General features: G+C 40.8%; 1 protein-coding gene across 2 annotated transcripts in view; it reads left to right on the top strand.

Annotated features, from left to right (window-relative positions):
* Positions 1–24,736, top strand: part of LOC135771153 (alpha-2-macroglobulin-like) — a 163,034-nt gene that overhangs the window by 112,581 nt on the left and 25,717 nt on the right. Inside the window, exons 4-29 of one of the 2 annotated variants that reach the window (XM_065281254.2) lie at positions 2,873–2,925; positions 3,035–3,055; positions 3,232–3,397; positions 3,490–3,574; positions 3,700–3,811; positions 3,901–4,021; positions 4,360–4,466; positions 11,844–12,014; positions 12,107–12,340; positions 12,447–12,659; positions 13,606–13,755; positions 15,229–15,354; positions 15,485–15,578; positions 19,020–19,158; positions 19,406–19,628; positions 19,704–19,833; positions 19,919–20,040; positions 20,169–20,220; positions 20,868–20,951; positions 21,048–21,224; positions 21,843–21,918; positions 22,010–22,166; positions 22,238–22,312; positions 22,394–22,556; positions 22,639–22,832; positions 22,920–23,132. The exons of the other annotated variant lie outside the window; for it this stretch is intronic. Of the exons in view, the coding sequence (XP_065137326.1) occupies positions 2,873–2,925; positions 3,035–3,055; positions 3,232–3,397; positions 3,490–3,574; positions 3,700–3,811; positions 3,901–4,021; positions 4,360–4,466; positions 11,844–12,014; positions 12,107–12,340; positions 12,447–12,659; positions 13,606–13,755; positions 15,229–15,354; positions 15,485–15,578; positions 19,020–19,158; positions 19,406–19,628; positions 19,704–19,833; positions 19,919–20,040; positions 20,169–20,220; positions 20,868–20,951; positions 21,048–21,224; positions 21,843–21,918; positions 22,010–22,166; positions 22,238–22,312; positions 22,394–22,556; positions 22,639–22,832; positions 22,920–23,132 (3,458 nt within the window). The remainder of the gene's footprint in view (positions 1–2,872; positions 2,926–3,034; positions 3,056–3,231; positions 3,398–3,489; positions 3,575–3,699; positions 3,812–3,900; positions 4,022–4,359; positions 4,467–11,843; positions 12,015–12,106; positions 12,341–12,446; positions 12,660–13,605; positions 13,756–15,228; positions 15,355–15,484; positions 15,579–19,019; positions 19,159–19,405; positions 19,629–19,703; positions 19,834–19,918; positions 20,041–20,168; positions 20,221–20,867; positions 20,952–21,047; positions 21,225–21,842; positions 21,919–22,009; positions 22,167–22,237; positions 22,313–22,393; positions 22,557–22,638; positions 22,833–22,919; positions 23,133–24,736) is intronic. 2 annotated transcript variants of the gene reach the window in all.

Raw genomic sequence — 24,736 nt, forward strand, 5'->3', positions numbered from 1 at the left:
TTCAGAGACTTCTTATGAGCAACCTATCGGTTGTTTCATATTTTTATGTCATCCATTCAACCTTCTTAGGGGATGGCTTCCGCAGTGTTCTAGCTCCGCTCAGTTTAGACGCTTCCCGAGTTCGCTGGTTCACTATCGTGGGTTAAGGAACAGGTGGTGACCGGCCTTCTGCATTACACCTTAGGTTCCGCCCCTTATGTGGAGGGCGGAGGGCTTTTGCAGGCACTGGAAGGGTTCAGCTGCAGTGGCGTTTTGGTAGGGATTCCCAATTCGTCGGTCACTACATGACGTCTTAGTGACCGACTGAAAGGGAACGGTTACGTATGTAACCCTCGTTCCCTGAAGGAAGGGAACGGAGAAGTCACGTCCCGTCACCACAGTTTGCTGTTCTATTGCTTTTTTTAGGCCGAGCACTGTTGCTCGGCTTCTCAGCAATAATATAGCTGATTTGGTATTGTTCACCTCCGGCTTATATACGCACCTGGCGGGGCGGCGTCGGCATTATGCAGATACCTGCATGCCAAGTTCATTGGCGTTTTCATAGTTTCTCAAAGTAGACAGGTCACCCGCGGAGCGGTTCCCAATTCGTCGGTCACAACATGACGTCTCCGTTCCCTTCCTTCAGGGAACGAGGGTTACATATGTAACCGAGACGTTCTCCGCCTAAAAACCGCGTCAAGTCGCGTCTAGGACAACTCGGAGGACAACAATACCTGTTGGCGCCAGTGTGCGTATACTCATAGAAATTTTTTTTTAGAATAACGCGGCGGTGTGCACCCCCTTTAGTGTTTCCAACTTGGTAATTGCTTGCTAATTGAGCCTAAGCTGTGCTGACTTGAGTGAACAGTATTGAATGCTAGTGCTTTCCATATGACCACATGGTGTAAGCACTGAGAAATGTAAGGATTTGTGTGGAGAGTTTTGCACTATAACAGTTCACCAAATCTGACTCATGTGTTAAAGCAGGGGAACAGTGTTAATAGTTCAGCAAAATGGGTGTGCTTTTTGAAAAATGTCGTTATGGTTTTGAAATTTTAGTTCAAAAGCAATTGAGGAAAACTGTAATAGAGATGAGGAGAGGGGTAAGAGATTAAATAAACAGAAAAGCAGCAACAGCTTTGAAAACACAAGAATGACTTCTTAGAAGTCGCCTGTCTTTCATTAAAACATGCAGTATAAATGTAAAGTTCAGATGCAAAATGTGCTACAGTTAGTGCATCTGAAATGATTCCTTGTTAGTGAGCATCTTTTTATCAGACTCTTAATGGATTCTGCCTAAAACTGGCAATTCTGAATGACCTGTGGGTGTGATTAAGCTGACTGATGCAAAAGTATTTAATGAATATAAAGTATGTGGCGAGAGCATTCAGTTACAATCATTGGGCCCTATTTTAAAAGAAAACACCACCGTTTTTTATATTTTACTATGTTGTTACCTCAACTTGGACAAATTAATACATACCTGTCTTCATTCAATGTGTGTACTTAATCTTTGCACAGCGCTTCGTGAATGTGTTAGCCTTTAGTCTAGCCCTATTCATTCATATGGATCCAAACAAGGATGAATTTAGAAGCCACCAAATACTTCCATGTTCTTCCTATTTAAAGACTGTTACATGTAGAGATGGGATGGTATGAAAATTTCATATCATGATCATAGTGACCAAAGTTATCACGGTTATCAATATTATCATGGCTTTGTTAAAATGAGAAGGAAATGTTCAAACGGAACTGATACACACACTGCAAAAATTTGAACACGTTTTATTTTTGGAAAAAAATCACAATTTAATATTTCATGTCCCTGAAATTATTTCTGTGGTAAAAAATAAATAAATCTGTCTAATAAGTTTACCGTGAATGCATACAATACATTATTCCTTAAATGCCTTCCTGTGCAAAAACTATGTTGCATGTGCACGCCTGTGTCAAACTGATTCTGGCTGGACAGGATTTACTGTGAGTTTTCAAAATCATGGTAATCAAACACGGTTGTAAGGATAATTAAATTTTAAACGATGATACTAACCGTCAGGACATTTTATCGTGGTTAATTGTGAAACCGGTAATCGTCCCATCCCTAGTTACATGAGTAGTTACACGAGTAAGTATGAGTAAGTAACATGCATCAGCTAGGTGAACAGCTCTTCATGCCTTCTGAAGTCCTGTAATTTGTCCACATTTATTTCCAAGAAACACAATAATTATAATGTACATTTAGTCCTAAATTTTTCATATTTATAAAATGTTTATGTGCTTCTGTGCATCCGGTGTTGTTGTCCCATTTATTGGCGCATATTACTAACACGCTCTTTAAATAACAAAACTATATTGCGCCATTGACTTTAGAACAGTTTTTTGTTGGTCAATGGTGCAGTCTTTTTCAGTTGACTAAAAAAAGCAACACACCTGAACACAACTCATTTTCAGACAAGCACACCCATTGGCACGCAAAAGGGCACGAAAACATTTGCTATTTAAACGGCATGCCGCTGGACGTAAAAGGGTAATTGCGGCGGGCTGAAACTAGCAAAACACTTCATTGTGCCGGGTGTATGATGGGGGGGGTATGCCCAATATCTTATTGTTGACAGAGGTAGCGTTAGCAGCATTTTGCATCTAAACTCTTCATATATACATGTAGGTTAGTAATTAATAATAAATATGTTCTATTTATTTTTATTGTTGCAAGGCCTGTTGTTTTCTTAGTTGGGCAAAAGTCCCTTTAGGAAAGTCACGCCACTAGGCGGCTATCTTTGCAAAATTAAGCCCTTTGTGTAAAAACAAGAGCTATTTAGGGACATTGCCCTGCTGACTGTAAATATTTTCTTATAAGAGCTAAAATATCAGTTGTGCATTTCTGTTTTCACAGTGAACTTCAGAATTGTTACCACCGATACAAACTTTGTACCCCTTGATCAACAGGTCTGGAGTGTTTAATACAGAAAACAAATAATTGATTTTAAATACTTGAATCATTGTATAGCATTGTACATATGAAAGATTGCTTAATTACTTGCTTTTTTGTTTACAGTACAGTACAGTGGTGCTTGAGGTAAGAACTCAAATTTCCCGTGGAGTCATCCACGACACTTTTTAAAATCTGAATGTCTGATACTTGATTATTCACATATAGTAAATATCCTGATTAAATTGTGTTTAGGATGTACAGGTATGTAGTCATAGAATATAATTAAATATATGCACCATGTCTTTTTTGATATTCAACAGGACAGTCAAAATAACAGGATCGGTCAATGGACCAATATTTCCTCAACACGATGGATATTGCAGCGTTCTTATGATTTAAACACTGAAGCACGTCAGGGCACGTACACACTGAATGCTCTTATTGGTGAAAGACTGATTTCACATTATTTTCAGGTGAAAAAGTATGGTAAGTTTAAACAACAGACCTGAATATTTTTTTTAAACATAATGAATATGTCTATACAGTATTTGAATATAACTGCTGCCCTTGACTTCTAGTTTTGCCCAAGTTTGATGTAACCGTAAAAGTACCAGAGGAGGTCAGCGTCAGTGAAGAGGAACTGACAATTGAGGTTTGCGGAAAGTGAGTGTTTTTTTTATTCCGAACATGATAAAGACGTTCATTCACAGGGAAATGTATTCATTTTATTTAATTCACTACTCGACTGTACATAAGTTGCTTTTGATACTCTTGTATCTTTTCTACAGATACACTTATGGACAGCCTGTACCTGGTAAATCTTGGGTAAAAGTATGCCATCATTTCAGAGACGTCAACCTTAAAGGCACGGATCCGCTGTGTTTGAATGAGACTACTGAGGTTTGTAATGCAGCACAAATAGTGACACAGTCATCCAATAAAATGTGCAATCCTTAATCAATATGTGTGTATTTGTTTATTACCATTAGATGAAACAGACAGGCTGTGCCTCACATACCGTCAATACATTGCAATTTCTAAACATGACATTGAAGCATCAACTGGAAGAATCTCTTAATGTTGCGGTGAAAGTAATAGAGGAAGGAACAGGTGAGCTGTACAGTATGCCACTAAGAATGACTAAATGGGGCATTTTATTGAAAAAACTGTGATACATGTTTACTGTACTACTGATATCTGTGCCCCTGCAAACCCAGTTACAGTCACACATTATGTGGTCATCCTTGATAATGTAAAGAACATTCTGTAAAAATATAACCTTAATATCGTTAATATTGACTAAGGCCATGTCAAAGATTAAAATTAATGTGATATCAAACTTTGATGCTCCCAATATTATACTTTAGCCTGGATTTCTGTTTAATTTTGAGTTTTTTGTATTATTTGACTAAGGCATGTGTAGTAATCCTACATTTGTTATTTAACAGAAATCATCATGGAAGAATCTAAAAGTATATCTATCACTTATGAAATTGGCAAAGTCACAGTTTCAGGCCCCAAAACATTTGAACATGGATCTGTTATAGAAGGACAAGTAAGTCAAAAAATTAATTAAAACACCATTAATATGTGCAAATACTGTTGATTTATTTGCACCATTAAGTGCGTTTACATGCACAGTCTTACGCCGATTATGCTCAATAAACTGATAACACGTGGGGTCATGTAAACGCGTAAAACTGTTTTCTTTAATCGGGGAACGCTCATAAACGGCGTAAGCAAAAACCGATCGGCACAGGTAGTTTTTTGCTCATTACGCCGATTTCGCGTGGCATGTAAACACCTTAACCGGCTTTCTCACGGTTTTGTCCATGTGCTCATGTCTCCGAGTATGAAAGATAAACGTCACACGCGGAAGTAAGCGCAAAGTAACGCAAAAGTCTCCGCTCAACAAAAGCAGTTGGCAGAGAAACGTCTCGGTTACGGATGTAACCCTCGTTCCCTGAAGGAGGGAACGGAGACGTCACGTCGTGACCGACGAATTGGGAACTCGCTTAGAGAGACCAATCTGCTTCGAATACTACTAAAACGCCAATGAACTTGGCATTGAGATATTTGCATAATGCTGGCGCCGCCCCGCCAGGTGCGTATATAAGCAGCAGGTGCAAATAGGGAAATTAGCTTCTTTTTCGCTGAGAAAGCCGGAAAGTGTGACCGGCCGTAACAGCAGGTGGCAGCACCTGTGGTGACGGGACGTGACGTCTCCGTTCCCTCCTTCAGGGAACGAGGGTTACATCCGTAACCGAGACGTTCCCTTTCAGTCGGTCACTACGACGTCACGTCGTGACCGACGAATTGGGAATCCCTACCAAAACGCCACTAGGGGCTGACCTCTTCCAGTGTCTGCGTAAAGCCCTCCGGTTCCACTTAAGGAGGAGGAGATAGGTTTTAGGGCAGAAGGCCGGGCACTAGATGTTCCTTTAACCCCACAGAAGTGCCAGCGACTGGGAAGCGCCCTACCTGAGCGGGATAGGAACGCTGCGGAAGCCACCACCCGTCTTAAGGGCTAATGGTGGGCGAAAGTCAACCGTAGTTGAGGAATAAAGACAGCCGTGGCTGTGTAAGCAAAGCAGTGCTCTGCTAAGGGAAACGTGGGCTGGTAGGATTAACCCCACGGAAAAATACTCACAAAGGAACCCGGTGGGACACAATGTGGAGCCCGAGCCAGACACGTAGGTTCGCGAGGATACAGCTAGTGAAAGGCTGACAGCCAATGCTCCACAACAAAGGCTGCCAAGGCAGCGGAGGAAGAACAATTCAAACCATTACGCATTTTTGTTCTGAAGGCCTTCCATACTGACACAGTTATGAAGCATCAGTTGGAGGCTGCAAGCCGACCTGCGAGACTGTTCTCCGTGCTCCCCCTGGTGAGGAAAGAACACGAGAGGATACAGGGTCGATACGAACACTGTAAAATCTAATGAACGTATTAGGTGTCGCCCAACCAGCAGCTCTACAGATGTCTGTTAGCGAGGAACCACGAGCTAAAGCCCAAGATGAGGCAACACTCCTTGGGGAGTGCGCTCTCAAATTAAAGGGGCAAGGAATACCCTGAAGATTATAAGCCAGGGCGATAGTATCAACTATCCAATGAGACATCCTCTGCTTAGTGACAGCTTTCCCTTTCTGCTGGCCACCATAACAAACAAAGAGCTGGTCTGAGGTCCTGATGCTTTGCGTGCGATCCACGTAGAGTCGCAGTGCGCGTACGGGGCACAACAAAGCCATGGTTGGGTCTGCGTCCTCCGGAGGCAGCGCTTGCAAGCTCACCACTTGATCTCTGAAAGGAGTGGTGGGAACTTTGGACACGTAGCCTGGTCTGGGCCTCAATGTTACGCTTGAGGCAGCAGGACCAAACTGAAGGCACGAATCGTCAACAGAGAATGCATGTAAATCCCCTACTCTCTTCACTGAGGCCAATGCTAGCAGGGTCAGAGCTTTCATTGATAAAAGCTTCAGACTCGCAGACTGCAAAGGCTCGAACGGGGGGGCCTGAAGGGCTTTCAGCACCATGGACAGGTCCCAGGGAGGAATAGAAGGAGGGCGCGAGGGGTTTAGCCTACGAGCGCCTCTTAAAAATCTAATAACCAAATCATGCTGGCCAACTGATCTGCCGTTGATAAGTGAGTGATGAGCAGAAATAGCAGCGATATCAACTTTAATGGTGGAGGGTGACAGCCTACCGTCTAACCTATGTTGAAGATATAAAAGCACGATGTTAATAGGGCATTCTCTGGGGTCCTCGCGTTGCGAAGAGCACCAGGTGACGAAAAGGTTCCATTTAAACGCGTAAGCCCGTTTAAACAGGAACAGACGGGTTCGCCGGCGCTGGAGGGCGAGATGCAGGTCGCTTGCGCCGGGGCATGATCTGAGCGATCGCCTCCGTCTGCTTCTGGGCGGCGGAGAACTGCTGGGCGAAGGACTCCACCGACTCACCGAAGAGGCCAGCCTGGGACACTGGAGCGTCCAAGAACTTGTTCTTCTCCGCATCCGACATGTCCGCCAGACATAGCCATAAGTGGCGTTCCTGGACCACCATCGTGGACATGGCACGACCAATCGCCTGCGCTGTCACCTTCGTAGCGCGAAGAGCCAGGTCAGTGGCAGCCCGGAGCTCCGAAAGGACAGGCGAGTCGTGTCCTCCCTCGTGCAGATCCCTCAAGGCCTTAGCTTGGTGAACCTGCAGCAACGCCATTGCGTGCAGGGCTGAAGCTGCCTCTCCACATGCCTGGTGGGCAGCGCCCGTTAAACCGGAGGACTGTCTGCAGGCACGAGAGGGGAGGGTTGGGCGGTCCTTCCAAGAGGGAGCGTGAGCCGGACACAGCTGCATCGCGACAGCACGCTCCACGGGAGGGATCCCCGTGTAACCCTTAGCGGCTCCGCTGGTGAGGGAGGTGAGGGGGGAGGGCTGAAACGGCCGTAATCTCGTGGAAAACGGTGACTTCCAGGTTCTAGTCAGCTCCTCGTGCACCTCGGGGAAGAAAGGCACCGGTGGAGAGGGTTGTGACACCCGGGCAGCTCCAAAGAACCAATCATCCAGGCGGGACGGTTCGGGCTGAGGGGGGGAACCCACTCTAACCCTACGGTCTCCGCCGCTCGAGCGAGCACGGCCACCATCTCTGGATCGAACTCCGGTGTCCCAACCCGACCAGAGGGAGGAAGGGCGTCGGGGTCCACGTCAGGGGGAGGAGGCCCACCCTCGGATGCTGCGGCGTCGGTGGACCCGTAGGGCGGCACGATGGATTCTAGAGACATCGTAGAACACGACGCTGAAGTCTCCATCGGCACATCAACCGGCTGTGGATGAGGAGGCTGAGACCCTGAGGACGAATCCCCCGCTCGGCTCAGCACAGTGATGCGCAGGTCGTCCTTTGAGAGCTTCACAGCCGCACCGTGGCGGCGTTCAGCACTCGCATGACGAGGGTTGCGTTTTTCCCGGAGGAAAGACAACCGTCTGCGCAAATCCACAAGGGACATGTTCTCGCAGTGAGAACACTTACCCCCAGCGAACGCTGCCTCTGCGTGCTCGATGCCCAAACACGAAAGACAACGCTCGTGACCGTCCTTCGGACCCATGTATTTGCCGCACCCAAGATCGCACGGACGAAAAGCCATCCTGAAAAGGACGCTGATGTCCGGATATACGAGAGAGTGGCTGCCTTTAACAAGGCACAAAGCTCTCTCGTATCACTCTTTTAGGGAAATTCACTCAGATGCTTAGTTGATGAGCGCACAGGAAGGCAACGCACACACTAAACTCAAAACAACAAACAGATGTAGAGCCGTGGAATTAAGCGAAGCGTCCGCTGTGGTACTGCTAGTCCAACCAACTTCAGCAATCAAATCCCACCAGAGTAAAGTAGCTTCTCAGTAGCAGATACTGCCGGCTTTCGAAGCGATAAAAAGCTAATTTCCCTATTTGCACCTGCTGCTTATATACGCACCTGGCGGGGCGGCGCCAGCATTATGCAAATATCTCAATGCCAAGTTCATTGGCGTTTTAGTAGTATTCGAAGCAGATTGGTCTCTCTAAGCGAGTTCCCAATTCGTCGGTCACGACGTGACGTCGTAGTGACCGACTGAAAGGGAACTAGCCGTTTTCTCAATGTCAAGGATACTTCCTTGGCAGGACTAGTCCTTACAAATCACTTCCTTCAGAGGCTAGGCGAGGCTCCTTTTAAGCATTCGGAGAACACGTTAAATGGAACAGGCTAGCAAGTGCACGTCATTACGTCATTGCGTGATTGAAAGGTGTGCTTTCGGTGCTGCGCGCATAGGATTGTGGGTGATTTCAGCGCGTGAAGAGCGCAAAGGATACAAATTTGCATCCTTTCCTGTATATGGGATATTTCTCGAATGAAGGACTCAGTCCTTGGCTGAAATTTCGAGGATCCTCGACATTGGAACAGTCCTTCGACTGACGCCGATGACGTACCATCCTCAAAATTCTAGCTTCCGAGGATCCTTCCTTTACATTGAGAAACGGCTGCAGTTAAAATAGAAGCTTATGTTACATTTACAGGTTCTGCACACACAAGAAGAGATACAACAGTACAGATTAAGACAGATATGCCGTTGACTTTTTGAACTACTATTGTGTACTATAGGTGGTGACGTGCCTGCGAGAAAACTGATAAGTCTTCAAGTCCCATGTAAACGCATTTGTCTGCGTCAGTGTTGGGAGTAACGCATTACAAAATATAATATATTACAGTAATATATTCGTTTTTGCTGTAACGCAGTAATATAACGCATTACTAATAAAATGTTGGTAATATTTTACTTGTTACAGTCTTAGCAACGAGCGCGTTACAACAATGCATTTCAAAAATAGACGTGTTATTTTATTTTTATTTTTGACCAATGCGCGCGACCAGCATCCACACAGGAAAAAAGCTGCGGGTAGTGATGTTACCAGTGACACCGAAGCTCCGAAGCGTGTGTCAAAAAAACGAACCAATTTTCATTGAAGCTTTGTATCGAAGCTTGATTCGTTCTGGCAAAATCACGTGACCAATGACGTCCGAAGCTTCGTTTCACACACACCCACGTGACTGCTTCGTTATCTGATTCAAAGGTTTAGAATTGTGCGATGCGCGGCGCGCCCTCATGTGTTGTATTGGAGTATTGCATTACACAGAATCGATTACTGTATAGTGAGTTTATGATATATATAGAATATATTAGTAGTAAAAAGCCTTTTCTGCACCACTTAATACCATGATATATTTTTTAATTGATTCACACTTTATACTTTTGAGACAAGGTCTATCCTTAATTTGTTATTTTTGTTTGAAGTACCATTCGCATGAAATGGAACATGCTTTGGTCATGTATTTAATATAGTGTTACATTTATTTATGAATCTATCCTTAATTTGTCAATCCATTAAGTTTTGCTTTTATAATTAAATTAATACGTTGTTTGGTTGTGGAACATGTTGTGAAACAGCACTTTCACCAGCAGAGGTCCTCCTTGAGCTCTGATTTGAAAAGCTTCGAGTAATGAACCTTTTTCCGATACAATTGGGTTGAAAGCTTCACTGCTTCAAGAAAGCTTCACTTCGCCATCACTAGCTGCGGGTAAAATAGTAATGGCTGCGTCCCAAACAGCATACTTCCATACTATATAGTAGGCGAAAAGCACTACTTCTCGTACTCTTTGCCTACTATATAGTATAGAAGTAGGCGGTTTGGGACGCAGCATATGTCTGTTTCCAGGTGCTGTATGCAGCATGTTCATTTTTACTTAAATTTTGTATTTGACGCGTTTCTTAAAGAGCCGAATCTGGGAAGTTCGCGGCTGTATAGGCATTGACTAAAGTGGTCGCAATCAGGTCCGGTAGCGCCGCATACGCAAAATTCTGCGAATGAGAGCACTAAAGGGCGATTTATAGTCGTGCGTAGGTCCTACGGCGTAGCAGCGACGGCGTAGGTTCCGCGTCGGTTTTCATTTATACTTGTGCGTCGCCGTCCGGGTCGACGTGCAAACACACGCGAAACCGCTGGTTGGCAGTAATCACGCGTGTAACCACAGTAGCAGCAGAAGTCGTCAGAGAAGAAGAAGCTAAGCAAGTTAACCCACAAACGAAGAAGAAATAGCAACTTGTTGTGTATAATTTGAGAAGACCAGCAATGATGGAAGTAAATAAACAGCGACTTATGTTTCAGTTTGAGTTAAATCACTCCTCAACTTGGCTCATCTTTGTTTTCACCGTCTCAACCGGAAATACCTATGACGCAGTTTTTTTTACCTGACGGGAGGGGTTCTGGTGGACCAATCACAGAGCTTGCGGTCCGCGTAGAGCGGTCCGACTATAAATCGCCCTTAAGTAAAAGCAACAGAAAGTTTCTATCGGTCTCCCATGCTGCTTGAACCTCAGAAGTAAAGAGACTTTTAGAAATCTTGCCAGTAAAATCCATTTCACCACACCAGCATTGACAAGGTAAGCTAACGTTGCTATGGTTACAGTCCATATACATAATAGATTTCTAGGCTATTCCTATACTATCTACAGTTTTAATACAAACAGCAACCTAAACTACAACATAACATTAATGTAGACTTAAACATGGTTATTTAAATAGTACATTTAAACATCACTGTTCAAAGTTTTTACCAGCCTTTGTATGGGAGCCTATATTCATTGTTTGGCAAAAAGCAGTGTTCCTCTGTTTGTCTGTGTTTTATTAAGCAATTATATGTTAACCTACATGTAATCCTTATATTGTACTGAAATGAGCTGTATTCCTTGAGGCCTGATCCTCCAATAGCACTTTTTGATAAGTTGTGTCAACCCAGTGCATGCCAGGTTTGTGCTGTGAATCTGAATTAAAAGTGAATTAAAGAATAGAAATGAAAAGAGGTTGCGTGTCTTGCCATGTTATTAGTCTATAGGTTGCATTATAGTGAGCTCTAGCTTTATTGTGTTTGGTATGTCTACCATCATTTACCAGACTTTTACCAGATCATTTGTCCATGTTTATGACTCTGACAGTCATTGTTACTGTTTTTTGCCATAAGTCTTCACTGTGCCTATTCAAAGCTCGAGGGCCAACACATAACTTCTAGATTTTTAAGCATCAATAAACTACATTTTAAAATTTTAAAATGCCTAGTCATACTTCTGTTATTTTGTTAAGAGAAACTTAAAAGTAAAGCAAAAGTAGTGTAACTCATTACAGTTCAGAGTCAGTAATATTGTAATGTAACTAATTACTTTCAAATGACAGTAATTTGTAATATATAATGTATTATACTTTGGAAGTAACTTGCCCAACACTGGTCTGCGTAGCCGGCTTATTGATTTGCATGTAAACGCATGAAAACAGTTTTCTGTAATAAGTAATAATTTTTGATAGTTATCCGCTTATTCTGTGCATGTAAACGTACTCATTGTTCTTTTCACCAGATCAAGGTTACAGATTTTAAAGGAACATCAATTTCAAACAAAGTTGTGTATCTCTTTGAGGGGGACCGCTGGTCCCTAAATCAGCTCTTTAATCTCACAACAGATGACAATGGACTGGCAGCATTCTCACTTAATACATCTAGTCTGCCTAAAAGAGATTTAAATCTAAAGGTATGATACATTTGTGCTAATCCAGTTTAATCTGATGTTCTTTAAAAACTAATTTCTTTATTTATTATTATCTGGTATTTATTATTATCCAGGCAAATATACATCCAGATTTGCGTTATCAAAGCCACAGGACACCTTTCTTCTCTAATGAGGGAGTGACAATTCGTCTGTTCCAGCCCAGCACTCCACACACCCCAACATTAAGTGAATTAAGTATACAGGAAATTAAAGATCCCTTGAAGTGTGATGCTGAGCTTCCAGTAACCATTCATTATCATTTCATTGGAGAAACTATTGATAACTTCAACACTGATATTGTCTATATGGTGAGTATCAATCCTACATGTTCATTATCAGTGTAGAGTTTCATAGAGATCTGTTTGACAGTATTAACTGGTCAGTTTGTTAACAGTGTGTTGTGTGTTTGCTCAGGTCTTGTCCAGAGGTGTGATAGTTCATCATGGATATGAGAAGGTTGAAGTGAAGACTTCTAATGGAGCAGCAAGTGGCACAGTGTCATTCAAACTGTCTGTTAAAGCAGATCTGACTCCAGTAGTGCAGATACTTGCATACTGTGTTCTGCCCAGTGACAATGTAGTTGCTGCGAGTCAAAACTTCAACACTGAAAAGTGTTTCAATAACAAGGTACTGTACATATACTGTATATGCTGTATGCGCATATAGCCACATTATAGGCTGCTGAAATTTTTTGTAATTTTTAACATTGTAGACAAATAAAAACTGATCATGGGGCTCTGATCATTTTAACATGGGGTCTAAGAGAATTGACTTTCTTCTGAAGATAGCCTCCAGCAGCCAGTCGATGAATTGCAGTTTAAGTCACTTAAGTGTTGGCTTCACGACAGAGACCGGAAGGTTGCCCCTTGGTCAGTTGGTATACAAGAACAGCTGCTTTGATAATGCACTCAACTGAAACCGCACTTCTGAAAGTTTTAAATTATATTTTATTAACTGGTGACTCTGGGGATCATGCTGTGCTAGTGCTCCTTGACTTGAGTGCTGCTTTTGAAACTGTGTAGATCATGCAATCCTGCTTGCTTGTTTGGAGCACTGTGTAGGCATTAAAGGCAGTACTCTTAAATGTTTTAACTCTTATCTTTCTAATCAAAGTTTAACGGTTAACTTTGGTGAAGACTCCTCGAGGTAGCTTCTTTGTCGTGTGGTGTTCCCCAGGGCTCCATTCTAGGTCCCATTCTTTTTTCACTTTATATGCTCCCTCTGGATTCTATCTTCAGAAAGCATGGTCTGTCTTTCCATTCCTATGTTGATGATACACAAATCTACCTACCCTTAAAATAGAGTCGATATGGTGATGAAACAGAGTCTGATGTGAAAGCCTGGTTGTCTTTCATTGTTTAAAATTTTAATGAGAGTAAAACTGAAATAATTGTGTTTGGCCAATTAGATTCTTTTAGTGATCCTAAAGTAACTTTAAAGGACAAGTTCGGTATTTTACACTTAAAGCCCTGTTTTTGACACCTCTTTTACAATTTCCAGGCAAGCTATAATGACTAAGAATAAGTCAATTACGATATGTAAAATGACACAGTACTCACTTATGTTGTTTCAGGTGTCTCTTCAGTTTTCTCCTGCTACAGCAGTTCCAGGTGAAGCAAACACAATACAGCTGTCAGCTCAGCCTGGTTCACTGTGTGCTCTCAGTGCTGTAGATCAAAGTGTTCACATCTTGGAACAAGAAAAACGTCTGGATGCTGATAAGGTGTAAATGCTTTTAAAGTGCATGTATAGTACATGTATATTTTTTCCCATGTCTTTAACATAGTGTAAGAAAATGCTCTTTCGATTCTTAAGTTCTTCCGTCACTTAATCCAAGAACCAGGGGCCGGATTCACAAAAACATTCTTAAGACAAAAAATAAGAAAGTTCTTAAGATAAATTATAAGAAGTGCGTAAGAATGTTCCTAAGTGCAATTCTCAAACATTTCTTAAGAAGTTCTCAATTTTTTTCTTAAGAATATCTTAAATTTGTGTCTTAAGAATAAAATGAATTAAGATACCCTGCTAATGAGGTAACAATACACTTATGCATTAATCTTTTGACTACCTTGCGATCATTAACGCATACAAACGAGTGATGCAGACTTCTACAGGATGTTATTTGCTGTTGTAACAGAGGCCAGCTACAGTATTAAGGCGGTGCGTAAATATAATTCCATAATGTCCCAATTGGTCCGTCATGCGGGTCGAGCGCTCTGCTTCACTCTCCGTGCCCACGGCTTCGTCTACCGCGACCAGCGCTCATGCGTCATGAGACGGACGCGGAGGGTGAAGCGTGCCCGTGGTTTCGGAGCCCTCGACTCACATGACGGAGCGATTACCGGTTCACCTCACGCTTAGAGCGACTTTTAGCTGTTAAGTAATTTCACAATGAATGTAAGCTATTACGGAGGAAGTTAAATGTTTGCTAATATTATCACTAATACTTATTTGTGTTTCATGACATATTACTGAGTAAGCCATTAAACTTCATTATATGAGTATGGAATTTCTCTTTAAACTAATCTATGTGAAGTAAACTGATTAAATTGCCATTTCAGACTACAAAATACAACATGTCAAATTTAAAACAATCACATTAACTTATAAAACATCTTACATTTTGAGATTTAAGACCACTGTGTGGTTATCCTAACTTTAAGATGTTATTTAAGACAGTTAATTTTTCGAGAATTGGAAATCTTCTTAATTTTTTTCTTAAGAACATACTTAAAGGCGGAGTCCACGATGTTTGAAAAACGGTTTGGAAAAGGAGACGGGCCGACTACCAAAACACACTTATAGCCAATCAAATCAAATGCCGGGTTGCGTATGTGTGGGGCGGGTCTATCAACAGAAGGTCCAGATTCTATTGGGGTAGGGGCGTGTTTGTTTAGGCGATTTCAAATATCAACACTGGCTTTCAAACATCATGGACTCCGCCTTTAAGGAAAAAAATGAGAACTTTCTTAAGAAGCTTTTTTGAGAATACAAAATATTCTTAACTTTTTTTCTTAAGCTTGAATTTAAGATAAAAATGGCAGTTAAGAAGATTTTTCTTCTTAAGAATGTTTTGTGAATCCGGCCCCTGTGTTCTGTATTAAAGTCTGATGCTGAAAGACACACAAACTAGAAGTGTTCTGTGCAAAAATGTTACAAATCAGAGTGATAATGTTGGATCTTGCTCCCATCACAGATCTTCGACCTGCTTCCAGTGCAGTCAGTCTCACATTATCCTTACAATGTTGAAGATGAACAGGAGTGTTTGCATGTGAGACCCCGCCGAGCCTCGGAAACAGAAGGTGCCTATGAAACCTTAAAGGTAACTAGTGGCGGTTATGACTGACAGTAATGTTATTAATAATCATGAGGGTATTTACATGCATAAATTAAATGCTTGTTTTGTTTAAAATGTTTATTTGCATAAATTTTGGATTTTTACTGTTTGACAGAGAGTGGGACTGAAGATGGCAACAAATCTGGCTATTCAAATTCCTCGATGCCTGACATTCAGGGGCTTGAATTATCAAAAATACCGTGATACTGGTACAGTACATAAAATATTTTAATGCTCTGTGTTATTTAAATATAAGGGGCATTTGTTTTGAAATAGTTGCTGATATAATATGAGTGAAAATTATAAAATATTAACCATAGCTCATTAGTTCTGTACTGACTTCCTGTTTCAGTTGAAATTACACCTGTGTCAGACAGCTTATGGCTGGTTCACACGGCAGGATAATTAGGCCGATTTTAGCCCCGATTCACCCCTTCCGACAATCTTAAGGATGCTCCGATAATCGTAAAATAAACTGATCAGATATTCTTGCCGTGTGTGGTGTGTTTAGACTGCTCTCGTCTACTCGGAAGCACCTCGGGACCGCTCCGATCTCAAATCGGGGATATCCAACATGTTGGATTTTTTTGGCCCGATTTCTTCTCGTGTGTGGTGTCTCCCGGGGACAAACGAGCATGCAGCCTGTGGACTGTGACGAGTAGCCAATCAGAAAGCGAGGTGACGAGGAAGCGAGGATGTACCGGTGTCATGTAAACAAAATCACGGGTCACAACAACTCACCTCCATATCATGATGTAGCAAGTATAGTCCATGGTCGCGTTGTCTTGTCTCCACTTCTTTGACCATCGCCTTTTCTTTTGAGAACGTTTTTTGTCGGTTAAAAACAAACTGCAAACTATCGCCACTGCATCCTCTTCGTCCGCCATGATTGTTTACTCTGAAATCACGTTTGATCTCGAGAGATTTTGCGAGATTTCCCGTCGAGAGATTTTGCGAGATTTCCCGTCTGACCTGGGACTGCTCGGGAGTCAAATCGGTTCGTGTGTGATGTGTTGATTTTGCCATGTGGTGGCGCACCACTAACTGTACGACCAAAACTGTGTGGGGTCTCTCAGGGTTGGAAAATCGGCTGACGATTTTAAATTCATACCGTCTAAACCAGCCTTTAGCTTAAAGGCAGGATAGGCAGGAATTATCTAAAAAAACTTCTTTACAAATTTGTTTAAACTGTCTTTATATATCAATACATAAGTAAAATGTAAGTACTCTGAAAAAGAGAGTATAAAAATTGAGTGTCTGTAGACCTCTCACCACTGTTGTAAACACAGCTCATTTTCCATTCACTCCACCCCCTCCCTTCTGGGTTTCTTCTAAAACCACGCCCCCAAAACACATGAACGCGGGACACTGACAGCTCTGCTGGGAGAAGAATTTACCTCAGACAAGCGGAGAGGAAGGAGCGCGGTGCATGTAATAACATCATGTCACAATCACATGTAATAATACACCTAACTTTATCACTAGGAATATAAACAGATAGGATGGCTTTTAGTACTCACTATTAAGCCAGTGTTTTGCATGGAAGAGTTTCCGTGATGAAAGCATTGTTGACTCTGATGAGGACCACACTCCGCAGACAATACATCTAAGTTACCGCATCATCGACTCGAGGAAAAGTCACGTGATATTTACTCGCGTTTGATTGCTTCGTTTATTCCCTTTTTGCCTTCGCTGACTGGATATGTATGGAGCTAGAAGAGTCTCAATAAAGATAAATGCACACACTACATTCACATATGCACACACAGAATTCATAAATACACACACAGGATACACAAATGCGCACAAAATTCACAAATGCAAACACAAAATTCACAAATGCACACACAAAATTTAAGAAGCACAGAAGATTCACAAATGTACACAAAATTCAGAAATGCACACAAAATTCATAAATACACAACCAATTCAGAAATGCAAACAACATTTACAAATGCACTCAAGATTCTTAAATGCACAGGACAAGATTCAGAAATGTATTTCTGATGCACACACAAATATATCTTGATTTACAAACTGTTTTGGTCTGTGAAGTTTACTGCATTTGTGTGTGAATTTTGAGACTCCCCTGACTTGGCTCGACACACAAATGCCTTTTTTGTAAACTGGGAATGATCTGCAACCAAGGAGATAACTAGCTAAACACTTTAAGTTCTACATACCGCTCCCCTGTGGTTGCCAGAAGCCATGTTGAGGTCTCAACCAACCAACTGACAGACAGAACTCCACCGCGCTAACGTTAGCTCGCGCCCGCACCACGTGCATATCACGCTGTGTAAACTTCTTCTTCTTCGGTTTTATTGGCGGTTGGCAAACCAGCTTAAAGGTCATGTGATTGGCTTATAAGTAAACAATCCCCCACGTGGGGTGCGTTGTTGTGATTGACTAAAACAAGGGAGATATCTGATTGGTTGCAGATCATTCCCTGTTTATAAAAAGGCATTTGTGTGTCGAGCCAAGTCAGGGGAGTCTCAAAATTCACACACAAATGCAGTAAAGTTCACAGACCAAAAACAGTTTGTAAATCAAGATATATTTGTGTGTGCATTAGAAATACATTTCTGAATCTTGTCCTGTGCATTTGTGAATCTTGAGTGCATTTGTAAATGTTGTTTGCATTTCTGAATTGGTTGTGTATTTATGAATTTTGTGTGCATTTGTGAATTTTGTGTGCATTTGTGAATCTTCTGTGCTTCTTAAATTTTGTGTGTGCATTTGTGAATTTTGTGTGCATTTGTGTATCCTGCGTGTGTATTTATGAATCCTGTGTGTGCATATGTGAATGTAGTGTGTGCAATTGTCTTTATTGAGACTCTTCTAGCTCCATAGATATGCAGGTACTGTGACTTCTGAATGCACTTTTTGTGAGTTGTGAATGCTCTTTCTAGAGTGCCTCGTGCACGTTCAAATCAATCGGGTGTGCGCATTTCTGGGCAGATCCCATAACAACGGGTGGTGACATGGTCGCGAGAGAGAGGGATATTCGCGCAAGCTAATCATTTGTTTTGTCCCGAATGGAAATAATTAACTGTGTTTAAAACAGTCGTGAGAGGTCTACAGACACCCGACTTTTATATTCTCTTTTTCAGAGTACTTACATTTTAATTATGCATTTGTATATAAAGTTTAAACAAATTTGTAAAAAAGTTTTTTTAGATAATTCCTGCCTACCCTGCCTTTAAGTAGCTGACTTGTTGCCTCGCTGCCCAATCAGGCAATGACATAAACATGCAGAGTTTTTATAATAAGCATGATGATAATACTTAAGATTCCCATTTAGGTGTTTTCAACTATTCCTCATGCACACACATGCATAGATTTGGGGGACATGAAAGGAAGCGAAGGATATATCAATGCTGCCTTCAAAAATCTTTTATTATTAGACCTTTAACAATAAAGGTTAAAATAGTCAAATCAAAGTATCATTATTATTGAAAAGTGCAGGTGGTTTTAATTTTATTGTTACTGTAGCTGGACACTAGAAATGCCAATATCATGACTGTGATCTTACAGTACTTATACAAGTTACTTGACATCAAGTTAGGCATTTTACAAGTTGCTTGTCAGATTGAATGATATAATCTTAGTGAGGTCTTGTAACAAACAACATGTGTTTTTTATTATTTTAGTGATGTATCGCCAACATGCTCCAGTACCTGTTATGACCATCTTAGCGGATATTGCATCACCAATGTCAAATCAAATCGAATCAGTGACGGTTCGGACCGTCTTTCCAGAAACATGGATCTGGCAACTTGCTGAAGTTGGGTTAGTGAATATGTGTGTTTTCAGTCATGTGAACAATCAATTCTATTGAAATCATCAAGAACGATTCTTTAACATATTATTTCACCTTATGCCTATTATTTATAATAATATATTACTGCACAGGAGACAAAATCTTTTGATTATTTTGGATTCCTATTGTTTTCTGTTATTTAAGTTCAGTGCTGTAACTGATTTAGCTTTATTGAGCTTTACAGCAGACTGAAATATTGTAGTAATTCCACCACAGGGACTCTGGATCAACACAGGTTCCTGTCAAGGTTCCTGACACCATCACCACTTGGGAGACGGATGCCTTCTGTCTGTCCTCCAAAGGTTTGGGTTTGGCTCCTCCTGCTCAGCTGACAGTTTTCCAGCCCTTCTTCCTGGAGCTTTCTCTGCCTTACTCCATCATCCGTGGGGAGATCTTTGAACTGAAGGCCACCGTCTTCAACTATCTGTCCAAATGTATGGTGAGATTTCTGTGAACATCTTCTCATATTTCTGTCATATCAAATCTGAAGTAATCCTTCATCTTTCATGGACAGGTTAAAGTAACTCCAGCTCCATCTTCAGACTTCACTCTTAAAGCCTCCTCTGATGATGACCAGTATTCATCCTGTCTGTGTGCTAATGGAAGAAAAACCTTTAAATGGATTCTCACTCCTTCTGTTCTTGGTCAGTTTGTTTAATCTGAATCAGTGTCTTGTGTTTTTGTAAGTATTTCATCAGTGGAGATGATCATGAGTTGTTTGTTTTGTAGGAGTGTTGAATATAACAGTGAGTGCAGAGGCAGAGCAGTCACAGACTGTGTGTGACAATGAGATTGTGAGCGTGCCAGAGAGAGGACGCATTGACATAGTTACTCGAAGTCTCCTTGTACAGGTGAGCTCACCGCCAACAGATCTCACACATAACACAGATGTTTCTTATACAGTATGTCATCCTAATATTGCTTACATTACTATGATATGATTTTAATCATAAATCTGTTATATTATTTTCTGCTGTAGGCTGAAGGGACTGAAAAGACAGAGACTCACAGCTGGTTACTGTGTCCAAAGGGTTTGTCTGCAAATATTTGTCTGGGTTTTTTTAGTCCCATGCCCAAATTAATCTTGCTAATTGTTTTTTATTAGAGACACATCTGTATTAAATTTTTCCAACAATATGATAACCGATTATTTAGACTGATATCTGCTGATAAAGATGCCAATACCCATAGCTGGTGGTTATATTAACTAAATTCTGAAGATCAAACTTTCTGAATGTTATTTAATCATATAATGACCATTAATATTGAACATTAAACTAGTGATTTTTCACATTGTTTTTTTTATTTATTTTATACAAAGAGCTTAAATTCATTGCACTTCTTGTTCTCTTTTGATGATCAGGATATAATGGCCATTGTGATAGCTAATAGTGTAAAAAAACTGCCGAAAAATAAAAATTACCCCATGATTTACTCACCCTAAAACCATAGGTGTATGTTACTATCTTCTTTGGGACACAATCAGAGTTATATTAGAAAATGTCCTGGCTCTTCCAATCTATATAATTGTAGTTAATGGTGCACAAAGTGCATCTGTCCTTCACAAAAGTTAGGCTCAAAATCAGCTTGTTACTTTTAGAAGTGAACAAACTATTTCTGAGATAAACATTATTAGTGTTGTTTTACTGATCATTGATTTCATTTTTCTGTTTTAAAGGTAACAGTCTTTCAGAAGAGCTGGATCTGACGCTTCCTAAAGATGTGATAGAGGGATCAGCCAGATCTTCAGTTTCAGTGATTGGTAACATTTACTGTAGATACACAAACAGAAATGAGACGTTACATTTGTGTCATTCAATTTAAAATAAAATATAAATTAATTACATTTCTGTTGTAGGAGACATTTTGGGTCGTGCACTGCAGAATCTTCATGGATTATTACGAATGCCGTACGGCTGTGGAGAACAAAACATTGCTGTTCTGTCTCCCAATATTTACATTTTACAGTATCTGGAAAACACAAAGCAACTCACTTCAGCCATCAGAGAGAGAGCCACAAGATTCCTGAAGAGTGGTAAGAAAAAACAAATCATGGATTTGATTCATGCTTGCATCAAAATGTTGTTTAACCCTGGAGAACCCAAGAACCTTTCTCTTAGCATCAATTTACATTGGCCAAATTTGACCTGGGGGTTCTCCAGGGTTAAGGGATAATGGCAGCCAGTTGTTACTGCAGAAATAAGCCCTGACAGTACACTAGCCCCTGTACATTATCCCCCTTTACATGGCTATTTACCTCACAACTAAGGTAAGGAACATTAAATATAGACTTGAAATATTTTATTAGTTTATTTTTAACAAATGCAGACCTTCCGTGTGGAAAACCCGTTTACTTTTTGTTTTAAGATAAGACAGGACATTCAAATGTCACAAACACACTATTTGGTTTAATAATTTGTAAATATGATGTCATATATGTTATATTTATATTAAATTTTTGTGTAATATTAAACTGTACTTGTCAAAATGATTTACAGTATCCAGGTTACTGTGTGTTATTAGTTTTGAGCGGTAATTAGTTGGGAATAACAAACCTCCAAATGTTTCCAATCAAAATCAAACATTCCAATGAGTGTAATAATAAAGATTAATAGTCATTGTTTCACTGTTCAATCACTGTCAAACTAAACAGGATATCAGAGACAGCTGAACTACAGACATGACAGTGGTGGATACAGTACATTCGGCAGTGGTGAAGAGAATACATGGTGAATATTTCATTTTAATTTTCACTTTCACTTTGGCATGATCAAGACTATTGATCAAAAACTGATAAATCTCCAATTTCCAAACCTCCAGGTTGACATCTTTTGTCCTGAGGTCTTTTGGCAAAGCACAGAAGTACATATACATTGATCCACATGTTATTCAAAGTGCAAAGGATTGGTTAATAAGCAGGCGCAGTACAGATGGTTGTTTTATTCAACAAGGAAGTTTGTTCAACAACAGAATGAAGGTACGTGATTGAAGATTTTCATGATAAATTTACTACAGTATTTCGCTTTATTTGCTTCTGTGTCTCTACAGGGTGGAGTAAATGATAATATAACCATGACTGCTTACATCACTGCATCATTACTTGAACTGGAAACTCCAGTCACAGTAAGTACATCAACAGACATCATAGTATAAACTATTAGATGAATGACACTCACATCTGCTGTTTATCTGATTGTGTTTCAGGATCCTGTGGTCGCTCAAGGTTTGTTCTGTTTGAGGTCCATCATTGGGAATCTTAAAAACACTTACAGCACTGCGCTGCTTGCCTACACTTTCAGTCTGGCGAATGACACGGACACCAGACAGCAGCTTTTAAAGGAAATGGAAAATCTTGCCATTTCAGAAGGTAAAGACATTCATGTATTCTTGAATGTCAACAATATCTGTTGTTTTATCTGTCGTTTATTCACATGTCTTTGATCCTAAAGGGTCTCAGCTTCATTGGTCTCAGTCAGGATCTGTTGATGATTCTGGTTCTCTGTCAGTGGAGATCAGCTCATATGTTCTGCTAGCTGTTCTCACTTCAGATTCAGTCACTACAGTTGAGCTGGGTTATGCTAACAGGATCGTCAGCTGGCTTGTCAAGCAGCAGAATGCCTATGGAGGATTCTCATCTACACAGGTTAATCATATTAATAAACATTTATGTTTGTTAATATTACCCAGAATGCATTTCTATGTTGTAATGATGATGTTGTGATGTTATCAGGACACAGTTGTGGCTCTTCAGGCTTTGTCTTTGTACGCCACCAAAGTCTTCAGCTCTGATGGTTTCAGTACAGTGACGGTTCAGTCAGCAGGAGACTCTCACAACTTTGATGTGAATCAGGACAACAAGTTACTGTATCAGGAGAAGAAACTGACCAATGTTCCTGGCAAATACAGTATTGAAGTGAAAGGCTCGACCTGTGTGTCTGTGCAGGTCAGAAACTTCTGATACATCTTTGCATTAACAAAAACACTTGGCATTAGGGTGACCAGGGGCCGTATTCACAAAGAATTTTAAGGCTAAAAGTAGCTCCTAACTGGCGAATTTAGGAGCAACTCCTAAAAATAATGGGCGTGTCACTCCTAACTTTAGGACTCCTAATTTTTTTCACTAAAAGTAATTCACGAAGCATTTTAGCCCTAAAAGTAGCACCTAAGTCTGGGACAGCTTAAAAGAAGTCGAGAGGACTCCTAACTCACTAAGACCTATTCACAAAGGATCTTAAAATGCCTTAGGTGCTGATCCTCCTTAACATGGACAGTTTCACCAACTCAAAAGCATTGCACATACTTAAAAGCACACTTTAATGTAAGCATATTGTTTATGACATTTGTTTCATAATTCATTACATTCATGACAAGCAGGAAGTTTTTTAGAATTACATGAAACAATAATGATATTAAATATTTAATATTATAGGCATACCTGTTGCCATGCTAGTCTGTTTAAAGGCTGCAATCTCAACCCTCTACTGCGATTGTAATGCATATACCACCGCCTCTCGCATTCGTCCGGGGTCCGCGACATAAGCAGGAATGTTGCATTGATCTGCAACAAATCCTCTCCCCAGTGATGCGCGGGTTGATCGGAAATGAGCGGATGCATGTGGTCACCCGCGGTCACGAGTCATCCAAAAATATTTTTTATGATATTCGGGTCGCGTTCGGTCGGGTCGTAAAGATGGCAATTAACTATTAAACAATTACTACTTAAAAAAAAATGCTGGCCAGGGAGCGGGTCGGGTACACTATTTATTTTTTATTTTTTGTGGTCCTGGTTGCGGGCGGGTTAGTTGAAAACGTTGGTCGGGTGCCAGTTGTTTTGTACATTGACCCGCGCATCACTTTCTCGCATGTCTCACGCTTAGTTTTGCTTGATATCTCAGTGCCGAATTTCCCTTTTATTACGTTGCTTTTTTCCAGCACCAACTGGGCCAGCAGCAGTAACTGATCCTGCATCCATTTGGGCTTTCTTTTGGCGAGTTCCACCATCCTTTATTTATTACATTAGGCAGGCTTCTTTAATATGGGCAACATTTCCTTGCTTTAAGAAGTCTATTTAGGCTAATAGGATGTACATTAATCAAGCAAGTAATGCAAAGTCGTTTTATTATTAGGCAATTGGCGGTTTTCATTTGTATTAGGCTTGATTTAATTTAATTTAATTCACGACTTTTCTTTAATATATGCATTTTGATGGCATTACTATTATTATTTTGTATAGGACACAGACATATTTCGATATTGTAATTCCATGATTTGGTGCGTCTGTGTTATGTTACGCATGACAGCCCTGTCATCTAACAACCAATCACCGTGGTCATTGCGAGGCAGCTCGTGCATGAGAATTGACGTCATCCGTAGCAACGAAGACTCACTCTTAGTTTAGGAGTTATCATTTTTCCTTACTAAAAGTAGGTCTGAAAGGCGTTGTGAATAACTTTTAAGAGAAAACTCCTAGCTAAAATCTTTTAGTGCGATTTAGGAGTACTCTTAGTGATAAGATAAAATGCTTTGTGAATACGGCCCCAGATGAGA

This window comes from Paramisgurnus dabryanus, chromosome 8 (genome assembly GCF_030506205.2).
Source record: "Paramisgurnus dabryanus chromosome 8, PD_genome_1.1, whole genome shotgun sequence".
Taxonomy (NCBI): domain Eukaryota; kingdom Metazoa; phylum Chordata; class Actinopteri; order Cypriniformes; family Cobitidae; genus Paramisgurnus; species Paramisgurnus dabryanus.